This window comes from Corvus hawaiiensis, chromosome 3 (assembly GCF_020740725.1).
Source record: "Corvus hawaiiensis isolate bCorHaw1 chromosome 3, bCorHaw1.pri.cur, whole genome shotgun sequence".
Classification (NCBI taxonomy): Eukaryota; Metazoa; Chordata; class Aves; order Passeriformes; family Corvidae; genus Corvus; species Corvus hawaiiensis.
The window spans coordinates 11,191,281-11,206,982 of record NC_063215.1 but is presented as its reverse complement, the minus strand read 5'-3'; the positions used below and the strand labels follow the sequence as shown (position 1 = coordinate 11,206,982).

At 40.5% G+C, this 15,702-nt stretch overlaps 1 protein-coding gene across 1 annotated transcript; it reads right to left on the bottom strand.

Annotated features, from left to right (window-relative positions):
• Nucleotides 1–10,529: 10,529 nt before the first annotated feature.
• On the bottom strand, nt 10,530–15,702 carry RDH14 (retinol dehydrogenase 14). Its single transcript, XM_048297877.1, has 2 exons — nt 15,340–15,702; nt 10,530–12,018 (listed from the first exon to the last, which is right to left on the bottom strand). The coding sequence occupies exons 1-2, from the start codon at nt 15,685–15,687 to the stop codon at nt 11,401–11,403; spliced, it is 966 nt and encodes a 321-aa protein (XP_048153834.1). The 5' UTR covers nt 15,688–15,702; the 3' UTR covers nt 10,530–11,400.

Here is a 15,702-nt window from a genome sequence, read left to right as displayed (position 1 = left end):
TGGATTTCTTACTATATTAATGACTTCACTATAGAAGTGCCCTACTTTATGCTATTTCAATCAACTTCAGCAGTGAAGCTCCAACTTGCTCAGCTGCTTGGCTTCCCTACCAGAAAAGAAACATAGAATTTATTAATATCTCTGTGAATTACATTGCATTTTGGACTGTTTTACATGCTATATTATTGTACATAGGGTGAACAGGAACCTACTGGAACAGAATTCACAGCTGAGGAGAATTTAGTTTTTTGCAGATGGTAACATCCATGTTTTGTATTTTTTTATTTGAAGAAAACAAAGGGAAGATTGAGAGAGAAAATAAAAACTAAAAATGAGAAAGAAATACTTTTATAAGAGTATTATGAAAACATTTGCCATGCATATTTTGTTTCAAAATATATTAACTGTTGTCTACCAAGATCAGATAAACTACAGCATAAAAAGAGCACATTTGTTTTCTCTGTACTCAGCAGGATTATTCACATTTGTTGTTTCATCAGATATTATTAATATAATAAATTTCACATGTTTCATGTTTGCCAACATTCCTAAATTAGTCTTCAAAGAGACATCTAAATGATCTTCCACTATAAAGGGAAGAAAATACTGAATGTACAGTGTGTTAAAAATAATAGAGTGGCATCATAAATAACTGCATGCACATTCATTTTTGCTAACCCAGTCTGCCCAGAGGTCTTTCACTGCCAGGGATCTCTAAATCCAAACTAGACCAATGGTTATATTTTTGCCCAGGAAGCCCTTGTTTTAAGTAATCTCCTCTCTCTGATCAGCTGCAAAAGCGCAAATCTAAAATCAACGATGGCAGAACAAACTTCAGCAAACAAAGACTTGCCAGATGGACAGGTGCTGAGAAATACTAGACTGCAGCTGTAGTGTTTAACTCCCTTACATGGTGATGAAAGAAACACTGTATGTGTCACTGAAGGTGATGATAATAAATGTAGTGAAAGTAATAATGAATCTCCACTGTATGTCTGCAACAGGCTTTGCCCTGGTTCACGCCAAATCAGCTATCACTTCAAATTATTCCTGAACACAGGTGTTTCTGAGGTAAGAACAACAATTTGTGCTTTTTCTATACTCACACAAATTAATATTAAAGCTGGTTTACAAGTGAGAAGAAAGTCAAAACTGCTATTCATGTTTGCTGATAGATCTGCCTCGGGTGGCTGAGAGTTATCATTATCTGCCATCCCTTGCACTCTCCACAACGAGTTACTGTCCTGTATCAAGGATGACGGAACAGAGCAGGAATTTTGTCCCAAACTACCACAGCTCTAGCCCACTCTACAGCCCAAACTGGTGACAGCCTCTGAATATGAGTCTCACATTCACAGTTGGAATATGCTGTGCTCAGCACTCCATGCCTCACTGGGACCTGTCTCTTGGATACAGTGAAACTGGTTGCAAGGCCCTTCCATGGCTTTCACCTAACCAGGTGCAAGCACAAACACACCACTGTTTGTATTTTGAAAACTCAGGACAGAAGGTTTTATTTCATGTACAAATCTTCGTGTAAAAGTCAGAGAAAATGAATTAAAGATCTGTTTATTATATCCATGTAAATATATTTATGGGTAATATTTTAACAAAAAAAAAACATTCTGTGATTTAGATGCATATTTATCACAAAAAGAAGTCATCCCCATAGGAGTAGGAATCAGTACAAAAGTGAAGCTGAGCAGGAGTTATTTCACCTAAATCTTGTCATGAAAAGTTAGACTTGGACTCTTAATTGTCCAAGTACCCTTACTGTTAGTGGTGAAGTGGGGAGAGGCAAATCCTACCAGACAAAGAAACTGTTCAAAAATAGGCATCCGAGGAAAATGGGGTGAATGAAAATCAGGAGATATCTAACTTGACAATATCTCCATGTAGACAAGGTGACCAGTTGAGCCCACATATTTGTCCTCTAGGTTCTTAAAACAAAAAAGAAAAATGTGTCTTTTTTCATACTTTCACTGAAGCTAAAAATATAAGTGATGCTTTGAGGGTAACTGGACCATTTTAGGCTACCATATTGAATAAAATAAATTCCAGGAAAAGTTCCTAGGGATTAGCCCTTAAACATACACACCATGGGATGGTTATTTTTCATCCTTGGCATGTATTTTGGCCTTTGACAGCATTTTCCCAGATGATTTCCAAACACCGACTCAGTATCAGAAATTGGCAGGAAGCAATACTGAAAAGTAGTTTGGATGTCAACATCCTGTTGTGAAAGATAAAAAGCATTCAAGAGTAGTGATGCAAACTGTGATATTCCAGCTGGCCTGAGTGCCAGGGGGCTGCCCAAGGCACATCTAAATTAGTGATAGCTTTAGAGAAACTGAGGGAAAGCACTGAGAAGCACTAGGATTGCCTATAAATGGACACACACTGTAGTATTACATCCAGTTCTTGTTTCGTTGTTTCACAAAAGAGGTAAAAAATTGGCTGGGATGTGGAGGAGAGCCACAGAAGTTATTGAAAACCTTGGAAAAGGGCCTTGCAATAAGAGAATAAAGGGGTTCAGTCTGTTGACTTTAATAAAAACATCCAACGATGATTTCAGTGATTACAGTGTGCAAGTATCACCACAGGGAGAAAATACTGAGCAGTAACTGCAGCACTCTCTCTCACACAGAAAGGCATAATGAGAGGTGATTGCTGGAAGTGAAAGCCAGACAAATTCAGGCAAAACTCAAACCACATATTTTTAAGAGGGTGGGCTGCACTTTCAAAGGAAGCGATGGATTCTCCCAACTACTGATGGCTTTAGATCTTGACTGGACATTGTTCTAGAAGATAAGCCTTAGCCAAACACAGATTGCTGGACTAACTGGGTTAAATTAAATGTCTTGTGTCATTCAGGAAGTCAGATTAAATAATTTAAGGGCCTTTTCTGGCTTTAAAAACTCTACGGATCTATAAAATGCAACTGCATAACTGTGATTTCTAGTCCAAGAATAACACATTTTGATAAAATAAGGTTTCCATAGTCCAGTGCTGTGTTAGCGGATGCAATTCCAAGAGATCAGACTATTGTTATAAAATTGGAAATGAATAACGCATGATGACATGGTGATGTTAATAACAATACCAATTCCCCATGTGTTTACAGGGTCAGTCCATAGAAATTGCAGCAAAGTCAAAAAGTTTATAGTGTGGAATTTTCACACTATAAAATTATTAAGAGAAAATATGATTCAGCTTTTCAAGCCAGTCTCTGAATGTCATGGATGTAAATTGAAAAGTCACTTTTATCTATTAACACTTGAAGGAGGAAGGGGCATTTTTTGGCTATGCTTATTGCACTCAGTTAAGGAGTTACAGGGCACCAGCCCAAGCACTGAAATTCAATCATCTGTGCTGTTCAATAGTTCTGGCAGTTCCTGGCACAATTTTGGCTTTGGCCAAATACTACTTTTTGCAATAACTCTGCATCATTCAGGAGTCAGCATGGGCCAAGGACGCTCCTAGCAAGCAGTTTGGATGTACCTATGCATCTTCTGGGAGAGAACAGGATATGGCAACATGAACATTGCCCCGCATTCAAACTGTGATTAAGGAAACAATTTATTCTGGCAATAAATGCCCAGTAATACAGATACAGCCAGTGAGTTCAAAGTGTCAACTGCTCTGTGGGAAAAGAGCTGAGCTCTCAATTCCTTCCCCATCTTCCGCTACAAAAACATTTACACTATATGTAATTTAATTTCACACGAGTTATATTGATCTGTCTCTGAGGAAAATTAGCACTTAACAAACTGTTCAACTGCAAATGGAACCACAGAATTAACTATTTGAAGTGCCCTATCAAGGCCAGATCCAATTAAAAGACAGAATGACTACAAATAAGGTACAGTCAATACTTATATTTTAGAACTTTAGACCAAAGAGCAGAATTTGAATCCAAGATAAGAAACCTATTATGCACGCAGTTAGGCACTGTGGAAAAATCACTCAGAATACATTGAGAAGGGAGACATTACATTATCTTGAGCATTGAAGAACATCAGAATACCAGCCTCTCCCTAGAATTTAAACACAAGGTATAAGGGAATGCTTCCATTTACTCACAGCTTGGTATTTGCTTTTCAAGGCATAATCCCCTGGTTATTTTACTTCCAGGTATAGCCATTCAAGGCTCTTTCTTTTGTATTACAGCAAGAGGAGGCAGACTAATATTAATATAATAATGAAGTAGCTAGATCTTTTGCCTGATAAATGGAAATATCCTGATCTGGAGACAATTTTGGCTCAGGTTAAGAACTGGGAGAATTCCTTAATCACAAAGCTACTGGTTACATCATACAGCAGTCCCGCTAAAGAAGCTTTATTTCCCAGCAGGAATACAAGTTTCATGAAGTTGAGAAGGGACCATAAAGGAGAAAATACAGTTACCATCAGGGCAAAGATACCAACCTAGGGCTGGATGCTCAGTGATCTGGTCCCATCTGAGCTACGTGTAAGTGTTGAATTAAATGGGCAAAAGCCCAAGCAGATCTGGAGTGAATAAAACCATGAAGAGAATGAAAAGGAAACATCAAACTCAAGGAAAATGCTTAATATAGGTAATGGCACAATGAATTTGGCACATCCCTTTCCCTAATGCTGTTCTAATTTTAAACAACCTATTGTACTGTGCTGTTGATAGCCTTGTGTGAGCCATGTAGGGTTCAGCCAACTCAGCTGCATGATCAGTAAAGAGACAATGCTACCACACACGGGGTTATTTGGATTAGTGAATACCATACGCAAGTAAATCATCTGCCAGATGGCATCAGAAGAAAGCTGCAACTCTCTCACTTTCATTTCCACAGCAGCAAACAATGTTCCGTGTTTAAAATAAACTCTTCCAGATGAGTAAAAGATAAACTTTGTGGTGCTTTTTTCTTGGTCTTCTCTTTGACTTCAGCTTTTTTCCTAAAAAAATTAACAAAAAACCAGAAAAAAACCTCACCTACTCTGATTGAGTTACATTAATGAAAAATCCCAGTTTAGACCACCACAGTACAAAGCTGTCCCTCTAGGCAGCATCAAAATTCCATGCTATTTACTGAACAAAAGGCAAAAATGAAATACAATATTTTCATTCATCAACTTCTGTCAACAGAACCCTTAAAAATGAACACCTACCACATTAAGCCATTTCCTGTCATTTTATGGTTTTTCCACAGTGAAGAACTGTGCTGTTTTGTTGAAACATGTTTTTTTTCATATTTAATGCAGTTTTAACCCTTTTTAAAAGAATAGCAAGTATCTAGAATCAAACAAACAAACAGAACTCCTCCAAAAAACCCCAAATGCAGAAACAACATAACAATAATTGAAGTTTTTCAGTTATTCCTTTTGAGTTTTCAAGTTGCCTCTCTTTCCTCTACAGATGACAGCTCATTTATCTCTTTGTCTGTTCTACTGTCTCAAGCTCCCAGTCTTAGCTACACTAATACAATTATTTCATAATGCATCTTGCTATACAAAATAAGAAATTAATGAGTTTTCCACTTATGGAAAGATTTTATGGACAAAAACCTCCATAGAGCAATCTTATTTTTTTTTCCCCCACGTCTGTGGTTATTTATCTGAGACACATCTAGGACTATGAAGATTTTGAGGAGGGCACACTGAAGGAAAATTATGCTCTGGTCTCCTCCCAAGTATTTTCAAAGACAGGTGAGGTGTCAACTAGAACTATCAATAACTTCAACGGGACCTGTAGGATCTAAGCCCTTCAGAGTAGCAAATGGGTTGTACTGAATCAATTTTCAATTTACTATACTTACTCATGGAACACACCTACAGTGTTGTATATACAGGCCTTCAGAGCAGCCTGAAGCTTAAAATACCTATCTATGTATGCTGGAGAAGGTATTTCTGCATGTAAATGAACATGTAATATAATACCAAGCCTCCTTGTTGCAGTGCATTTTGGTTCCAAGCCTCCAGGAGTGTCACTTGTTGTTTTGCAGATGCTGTTCATGACCCCTTTCTTGAAGTACCTAGAAGGACCCTAGTATTGCTTGTCTCGAGGGCAGACAGCAGTTGGAGAGGGGATGGTCATGCAGTGACTTAGGAGGACCCAGGATACACACTTATGGTTGGGAGAGGTTGCAACAGAACTTAGAGAAACTTAAGTAACATCAGTCATCATCAAACTGCAATCCAGGTGGCAAACTGGCAAACATCCCAACAACTGCAGAGACAGGCTGACATTTCTTTGGGGAAAAAGTATACATTTCTGGAGAGCGTTGCAGGATATTTAATATATATACAGCACTGCTACTGCCACAACCACCCCACTCTCATAATTCCATAATTTGTGAAGTATTTCTTTAAAAAGACCATACATACACAGAAGAGCATAAAGTCTCTTTCATCAGGCTTGAAAGAATCATCATCCAACTGGCTGTAAGGGTCCTACTGCCCAAACCTAAAGCTGAGAGATCAAGATCAGCAAAAATATTTAGGTTCTGACTCCCAGTGCTTTTAGTGGGATCATGATTCCAGATTGCTTGTTTTGGCCATGAAGCAGACAGCGAGAAAACCTCAGCATCTTGATATAGTGATTCAAGCATGTGATGGCCTCCTGAATCTCTCATGGCAAATAAGCTATCGATGCCTTCCCTTATACAGATTAACTAAGTTTCTTTCACATTATCTGTGAAAAGACGTGATCATTCTTAAACGTGGAAAGAAAGGGCTCTCAACCTTGTTTGGTGGTCATTGTGCCAGGCTTCTCCCAAAAAGGCGATTAGGAAAGCATTCCTTTCTCCATGTTACACAGGACATTTGGAATTAATTAACTTTTCTAATTAATTTCTCTGATCTGAATCCAGTTACGACAGGTGTGAGGCTGCTAGTGGTAGCTAAAGCCGTAAGTAAAAAATCTAGTGGGAGCTTGTCCTTTTCTGTTATGAGAAATAGCAGCACCATTCTGGGACAGATCAAAAATAGTAATTCAACTGTGGAGGCCTCCTGGATCGTTTTGCAAGTCAATTACTCTCTAAATGATTAGTTTGGAAAAAGTTATGCGAAAAAGGGAACAGGCCTTCCATTTTACAGTTATTTGTATGACTCTTGCAAGTTGTTTATTTTGTTTATAGCCTTAGGTGAAAAGAAATTAAGTGTGTTTGAAGTGGGAATGATCCACATTTTTCAGCAAAAGCATAATCATACCGCACATTCACAGGGCTCAGGCTTTGGAGCCTGTGAAGCATTCACTTAGTAGGAAGCTTAGGCAAACCAGGCAATTGCTGAAGGAGAGTGTAAATACTTCTGGTTTTATTGCATCATGGAAAAACTGATCATTTATCTCATTATGATGGGAGAATTTTTACTGGAGAACCCCCACTGGGTTTATAAGCTTGACTGCTGTGTTGACTGCAGTAACTGAAAGAGCAGAGTTGTCCCTTTGCCTGGGGATAGATGTTGGCCTTTGCAGCAAGGTAAGGAAGGTAAATTGGTGACAGATTCAGAGTACTTTTTTAAAAGTATGTAAGTCTCCCTTAGCTTAAACAGATGGGGCATATAAAATAAATACATGCAACTTCAATTTAGTTTGCTTGCAGAAACCTCAGCTGTAATACCTACATGTGTGCAGGGAAAGCTGGCTCAGAGCTAGGGCCAGCAACACAATCAAAATAAAGAAATAAAAAAAAAAAAAAAAAAAGCGAAGCTTTTCTTTCTTAAATTCTTGGTCTGTCCATGAGGAAAGTTGGTTATTATAGGGGTACTTTCAAAAGCAACACAGCCAAAGGTGAATAAATTACACTGAAGCAGTTAGAAAGTGGTCCGCTTAAGATACTTGAAGTCTGTTTCCAAAAGCAGACACTGTATACCTGGATGTGGCTTTAAGCAGTTGAGCTGAACACTGAGCTCAAGCCTGACCGCTCTGTCCCCAGCCCAATGCCTCACCACGTACCAGAGCAGCAGAGTGGCAGGTGACACTCACATGCCAACAACCCACTCTCCTTGATATACCTCAGCTCCTTGCTGAAGCACCGACAGCTCCTCCTGTCTTTTAAACGGGGAGATTAAACTGCACCTGCACATGTGTCTGCACACACACAGACACACACACCTCCTCTACACGCCGATTCTAAAACTGCATTTTAGAATGCAGTTAGAGTGCGATGTTGTTGCCATACAAAATGTGACCACTGAGAAATGGGGCCACTTGGAAACACTGCTGACACTAGCCAAAAGCTTCAGTGGGGAAAGTGTGCAAACAGTCAAAAGTTAATCCCTGCTGTGGCCCTCCACCTCCCAGCTATGGCAGGCCAGACGCACTTTACCTGGGCAAAGCAAAAGGGCAGGGAATATGTTCTCAGGAGTCACTGTGCCCTATACACATCCCAGCCTGTTTTCAAATACCCTGGGCACAGGTATGAAGTGCCAGCCCAACACTGCTCATGGACTCAAAATTCAACACTCAAATTTTAACCATTTACCTAAGAAAGCTGAAGGTACATTTTGCATTTGGAAAAAGTTGCCTTTTAACATTTATCAGAAACTTCAACAAGATCTTAAACTTAGCTGTGTCTTCCTTAACAGTATCTACATATCTGCAGGTGTGATTAGATATTTCTACTTCCATATCTGTAATGTACTTGCCAGCAATGTGGTCAGTGTCTGTACCTGCCAATGAAAGCTGCATTTCCATGGGCTTTGCCTGATATCCCTGGTCATTGCCTTCCTCTTTCACCCTCGTTTTAAAAACTTTAATTCTTCATAGGAAATAAGTTTAATTTGAGGGTAAGGGTGCTCAAATGGTGGTGATGGTGAAAGAAGGCAACTGGAATGCAACAGTTTTGACTGCATGCTCTTGACACAAGGGTAGGGTAGGATGAGGATGAGGAGAGGAATACTGCCTTAGCCAAAATTCTTGGTTCTAACCCAGACTGAGTCAGCATTACTGCTTGTTGAAATAAAGGCTCTTTAGTTTTACACTCAGATTTTGTAGATCTGTTGACCTTTGAGGACTCCAGTTCCTGGATGCTACTAGAATAACAAAGGGATCACATAAACATTCACAGCAGCCTCCAGGGAGTAATCAAAGCTTTCTAGTCCACAGCAGTTAAATGACATTCAACCTTAAAAGTGACAAATTGTACTTATTTCAGATGTTGAAAAAAGCCTACCTTTCCATAAGTTCCTAACAATCCATCCTTTCAAATTGTTTTCAGGTAGTATTCATCCATTAATATTTCATTAAGGGTCCATTAAGGATTAGTCTACTCTGGAATGAGGGCTGTAATTTAGTTATGATTACAGGAATGTAATCTCTTTCTGACAATGGCTCTTATTTCCACAACATTTCAAAAGAACAATACCAAGTACATGGTAGAAGTATGGCCTGCCATGCACAACTGGGACTTCCTATTCTGCATCTCCTATTTCAGTACAAATCCACCTCTGCTGTTTTGAAGGCAAGTGCACATCCTATGTAGGCCATTCAGTCTAAAAATTACATCTGTCTCTGCTCTTCAGGTAGTTTCAGCGCAGTTTTTCAGTGCAGTATTTTCAGGCTAATCATCCTCTCCATTGTCCACCTTTGCATGCAAGGCTTTTCTTGCAAGAGGTGTACACACATTTCAGCAGAGGAACAATGCAGTAGTGTTCCTTTAGAATTGCTCTAGTAGTATTGAAACACAAACCTGATTTTGGCTCAGCTTCTTTGTAACTCTTTACAGAGAAGTTAATGAACTCTTCCATTCTTCAGCTACCTATTAAAGGTGCTGCTTGCAGCCATTTACAGGTATTTAAAATGAAAATGTGAAATGCATCACTGAAGACCAAAGCAGGACTTCCTTGAGTGTGTAACACAACTCCCTCTGCATCACTTAGAGAACTTTGTTCAACACTCACAGTGTGCTTTGACAACACATCCACCTCTACACCTCGCCTTACAGTAAGCGGTGCAAAGTTCAACCTGTTACGTGGTTTTACAAACCTGCTCTGCTTTGTACCTTGCCTTCTGATTTTCTGGAATGCTGCTTTCTGCCCTACCCATGTCACCTGCCCAGTATAGACTCTTGCTGGGGAAGGCGAAGGCAAGATCAAGTCCACTCCACTGTGCAAAAGCTAAAGTATTCTGAGAGTCTGAGTAAACAATCACAGAAAGTATTTTAAAAATTTAGTTGGTCACCACCTGAAGTGCAGAACTGATGTATTTATAACTAAGGAACTACTGAATACATAATTTATTATTGATTCTCCTTCGAGTAATAGTAACATAGATCACTCTAAATCATTCTTCCATTTTTATACTATATATCTTAATAATGTAGACCAAAACAAAAAGGCATAAATGTTAATATGAAATCGTAATTTATATGAATTAAAAAAAAATCAGTACAGACTCACGCAAAACTCACGTGTTTCTTTGGAGCCCATTTAACTCTACAAACCCCAAGCTCCCTAAACCAACACACAGGTTCATCTTCTGCTTTGAAAACAGGCTACTGCATCAAGGCTGCTGGTTTCTGATACATCTCCCACAATAAATGAATGAATCCTATGTCTTCTTTTTAAAAGATTTTATTAAAGAATATTCAGTCAGCTGTATGAGACATTTATTGAACCTCATTACTGAGTTAAAGTGCCATCATTTGAGCCAAACACACTGAGCAGCTTATTCACTTCGGTCTCATTTGCATGAGGTCTTACACAGTTCATGCCATGCAAAGCCCTGCCAAGGCCATTACACATTTTGCAACTACCCGTTTAATGAAACCCAAGGCTTCAAGAAACAGCAAGTTCAACACACATGGAAATAAAAACACAACTTGCACAACCAAGTATACTTACACACTGAACAGCAGCAACATCACTAAAAATATCTGACTTTGTGCTTCACAGCAAAACCACGCACGGCTCAACAGTTCTGTTCACTGAACCATGGGGCTGACAAGCCTTTGAAAGGCACTCAGAGGCCTCAACAATTATAGTGCAAGATATCAGGAAAACTCTTTATTCCATTTTTCATTGTGATGGCTCAAAAAGAGATGACTAAGACTTATTTTCAAATAATTTTTTACAGAAGTGTTTCACCATCAGTACCCTGCATTGTCCAGCCAGACATGTAATGACAAATATGCGTATATATTGCTAAACACAGTTCTGCCTTATTTTTAAAATATGAGTTTCTAAGCAGATTTAACCAGAAATTATATTCACACCCACAAACTTTATTTCAGATTTTTTCTGAATGCCTGTGTCTATTGAAGATTGTCTTTTATTTCAAAACAGAGTTCCAACATAAATCACTCCCTTATTTCATACTTACTGAGCAAAATACCCTGTATTCCCACAGCATTTAAAGTGAGAATTTCACTGTTGCCAAAATGCATTGCATAGCTATCTGCCTTCTTTTTTGCAAACACTCCCTGGCACTTACTTCAGTAAGCCAACCATCACTTCACTGATATCCCACAATTTTCTTGCAACCAAGTCATCCATGGCTTTGGGCAGGAGTTCTTCCTCTTTGCAGTCTCCAAAATACTTTCCTGACACACCTTCAACATCAGGAGAAGAGGCCAAATAAATAGATGTCTGGGCTCCTTCCAGAGGCGTTTTGAAGAAAGCCCATGACACCAAGTTGAACAGAGGTTTGGCCAGCAAAGGAATATTCACATGCCTGCCTAGATTTGTTCTGACAATCCCAGGATGAAGCGAGTTCACGGTGACTCCTGTCCCTTCCAACCGACGGGCCAACTCTCTGGCAAATAATATGTTAGCCAGTTTACTTCGGCTGTAACAAAAGCTTTTATTGTAGCTTATTTCACTGTTCAGGTCTTCAAAGTTGATCTCTCCATATTTGTAAAGCTTTGAGGATACTACAACAATCCTGCTCGGGGCAGAATTTTTGAGGAGGCCCAGAAGAAGGTTGGTGAGCAAGAAGTGGCCCAAGTGGTTTACACCAAACTGCATCTCAAAACCATCCTCCGTCTTCATGTATGGACACTGGAATATGCCTGCATTATTTATCAGAACATCCAGCCTTGACTCTTCCTTTAAATAGGAAAGAAAAAAAATCATTCAGTTTTAGAACTCTCATGTAAACATTATTATGCTTCAATTTCTCACTAAGCATCGTTAAAAAAGAAATAATTTCATTCCTAGTTTTCTGAATTGTAGCTTTCTGACATTTTCTTAAAGCACTACTGAAAAAAAACCACCTTTAAGTTGAACTACCACTAAACTGTGCACTTGACCCCAGCAAGACCTGAGAGTATGTCTGTATCAACCTCTAATGCAGGCAAAGAACACAACCACCTGCTTCTCTAAGAGCAGCTTTTTCTACAGCAATTCAGTGATAAATTACCTTTGTGATGTATTTTTTTACTCTTTAAAAAGCAACCTGTCTTTTGCACTGCAAAAGGCCACACGTTAATTTATGGCAAATCTCTGCTACAGCAGAGGGATCTAGTGTGCAGACATGCAAACATGGAACACAAGGTGTTAGCACAAAGAAGTAACCTCAGGGCTGAAGAGCCATTACACTGTAGACCCATCATCTCACCTGGATGATATCACGAAAAACTTTGCCAAATAATGTTTTCATGATTTTAAACTTGTCTTACTTTAAAACCAGTACACATCACTCTGCTTCTTGGTGAGAACTATGTAGCAGGACTCATAGAAAAGTAACATTCATGTTTCATACAATTTGAGTCCAATAGGTCTACTCAGGAACTAAGGAACAGAGGCTTGAAATATCTAGGTGCTCAGCACATGAGATTTAATGGATCAGAATTCTGGTTCAGGTCAGTAAAAATCAGTCTCAAGGATGTATGTTACACTCTCCAGGATAAGAAAATATAAGTAATTGACAGAGGTGGCACTGATAATTTAAATATATGAATCATGCACTTCATGCACCAGAATCCACTCAAAAGAGGTCTCCAATTTACCCAAAACTGTAACTTAAAAAAACCCCAACATCTATGAATTAAAGAAAGCTGCTTAAGTAAGCTTTGAATTCAGCACCCTTACCCACCTCTAAAAAAAGACTGTGAGAGCACAATTTATGCTTGCATGAATCAAAGGCAAAGGTATTCATTTTCTCTAGAAAGAGCACTGGGAGTTTTCTTTGCCGTTAATTCTTTAAACCCCACGCAAGGACTGGAAGACAAGCTGAGACAATCTTGGGCCATTGTGATGATAAAAATAGAGAACCTCATAAATGAATTCTGCACCATTTCCCTTTTATTTCACTGCCATTAGCAGCAAAGATACAAAGAGAGCAAAAGCCAAATCTGCACTTGGCATTCAGTTAAAGGTGCTGGCATCTGATCACTCAAAACTTCAAGTACTTCAATCTCAGACTGATTTTCATGGAACTTGTGACTGCTTAGTGTTTCAAATAATTGTGTCCCTCAGGCGTGATCCAAAGAGCACCAAACTCACTTCTCTTCACCCAAAGGGACACAGTGGTCAGTCACTATCACTAAATCAGGACAGGAGTGAAGAAGTACTGACTGCAGATCTGCTCACTGAAGTGATCCTTCTTTCTCCTTTAGAGAATAACATCTGACTGAAGGATTTAATTTGCAAGACTTACACTCCAGCAAGACCTCCAAATGTGCTATTTTCTGGAAGTCCTAAATGTAATAACTTAGAGTGATGTGATCAATGCCAAGCAGGCAGCTATGACAACCAAGTGCAACAGAGTGCACAAAACATTGCTTTAATGGGCAATGCTATTCCTTGCAGCCTCTAAGCTCACTTTCACTTTCTCCCTTTTCCCATGGAACCCTCCAACATCTCAGTCTTTTTTTTTTTCAGTGAGACTAAGGAATGAGAGACAATCACTTTCAGTTATGCAAAGTAAAGCTCCCATGGCTAAATAGTGGGAGTGCCTTGTCTCCCCATCCTACCAACATTTACATCTTCTTTATGTCAAACGAAAAACCACAAGAATCCCCAAACAAATCCCAAAACCACAGCTCCAAAAAGGACTCGCAAAACCACAAGAACCCCCAAACAAATCCCAAAACCACAGCTCCAAAAAGGACTCGCAAATAGGGAAGGTAAATAACAAGAACTTGGGTGGAACAGCTCTTGAAAGTTACCTCTTGAACTCGCATCCCTTGTCAGTCAGGTGCATTCAAATTACAATGCAAGCATCAGCAATACTGTGCAGACAGCACACCCTCTTTTCATTTATCCATTTCTCACTTAAAAGCCACTCTGATATTTTGAACTATAAAATATGTAATTCTTAAAAGTTAAACATTTAAAGTCATGTTAAAGAAAGTTAAAGTATGTCTCTTTTTTTTGCTGTGTGTGTATCACACAAATTTTAACTACTTTCATGCATGCAGGTTTTCCCACAACATTGAAGGAACATTAGAGCTTACCACCGGATTCATATATATGAAGGATTCATACATACGAATATGTATGTCTACCAAGTGCCTCACTAGAGAACTTAAAACTTGACACTTTTAAAAAAGCAGTTTGAAAATTAATGCAATAAAGTCCCTCTCTGGTTTCTCCCTCTCTTACAATGGGATCTGAGCATCTTTTAAGCACTTAACAAGCACATCTCCGAGCAGCAGCAGGACTTATTAAGCCTACCTTCCCATGACTTCATGTCTCACGGCTTGAGTAGCTAGATGTGGTGAGATCAAAGTCCCAAAAGATGATTTCTGTGGGAATGAAATAATGCCTCCGACAGTGCTTCCCTCTGCTCTACATATCTAGTGGCACTTCAGTCAAGCAAAGCAACTGGATGTCTCTATTCTCCTTAAGCTCAGGTTTTCAGGGAATCTGCAAATACTTTATATGTTCAAAAATGCCTGTCGACTAGATTCTGCTGGTGGTGGGTGAGAGATTTAAAGTCCTTGGGGGTTGCAACCTAAGGAGGCAGCAGAAGGATGTCTGGAGCACGTGAACAGTGCACCTGTCAACTTTTATTTTTCTGGTGACAAAGCTGAGCTGTAACACTAATTTAAATCGACAAAGGTTAAAGCTAGTTAATTCAGAGAGAAAGGAAGAAAAATCATTTCTCACACAGAGACAAGCATTTCCTTTCCAGAACAGAAAAGGTCTAGAATATTTTGCACCAAAACAAACTATCAAGAAGTTCATGCTTCCAGGCGCTAATTCACGGCCAATTTGCTTACACCCTCCTCCTAAACCCTGCGGTGACCTCGGGGACTTCCCCCGTCCCCCGAGTACGCTGCCGGCAGGAGAACAGCCTCCTGCAACCCACACGGAAACCCGGGCGCCAACACGGAGCGCAGAGGCCGCCGCCATCACCGCCCAGCCCGTGCCTGCCGGGCGCTGTCCGGGCGCGGGGAGAGCAGCGCGGTGACACGGCCGTACCTGCAGGACGCGGTGGCAGAAGGCGCGCACGGAGCGCAGCGAGGCCAGGTCCAGCTCGCGGACCACCAGCTCGCCCGCGCCGTCCGCCTGCTCGCCCACCTCAGCCCGGATCTCGCGGGCCGCCCGCTCGGCCCGCGCCCGGTCGCGGCAGCCCATGATGACGCGGGCCCGCATCCGCAGCAGCTCTGCCGCCGCCGCCCGGCCCAGCCCGCTGTTGGCGCCGGTGATGATGACGGTCTTGCCCCGCATGGAGCCCCCGCGCACGGGCCGCGCCGCGCCCCACAGCCAGCGCCAGGCGGCCACCAGCAGCCCCGCGCCCAGGGCCAGCGCCGGCAGCGCCGCGGCCATGCCGGGCCCGGCCGA

Coding starts and splice junctions, on each gene's coding strand:
- RDH14 (XM_048297877.1), bottom strand. CDS start 15,687: ATGGCCGCGGCGCTGCCGGCGCTGGCCCTGGGCGCGGGGCTGCTGGTG. Junction 12,019..15,339: donor TCTGCCACCGCGTCCTGCAG/GTACGGCCGTGT, acceptor TCCTATTTAAAG/GAAGAGTCAAGGCTGGATGT.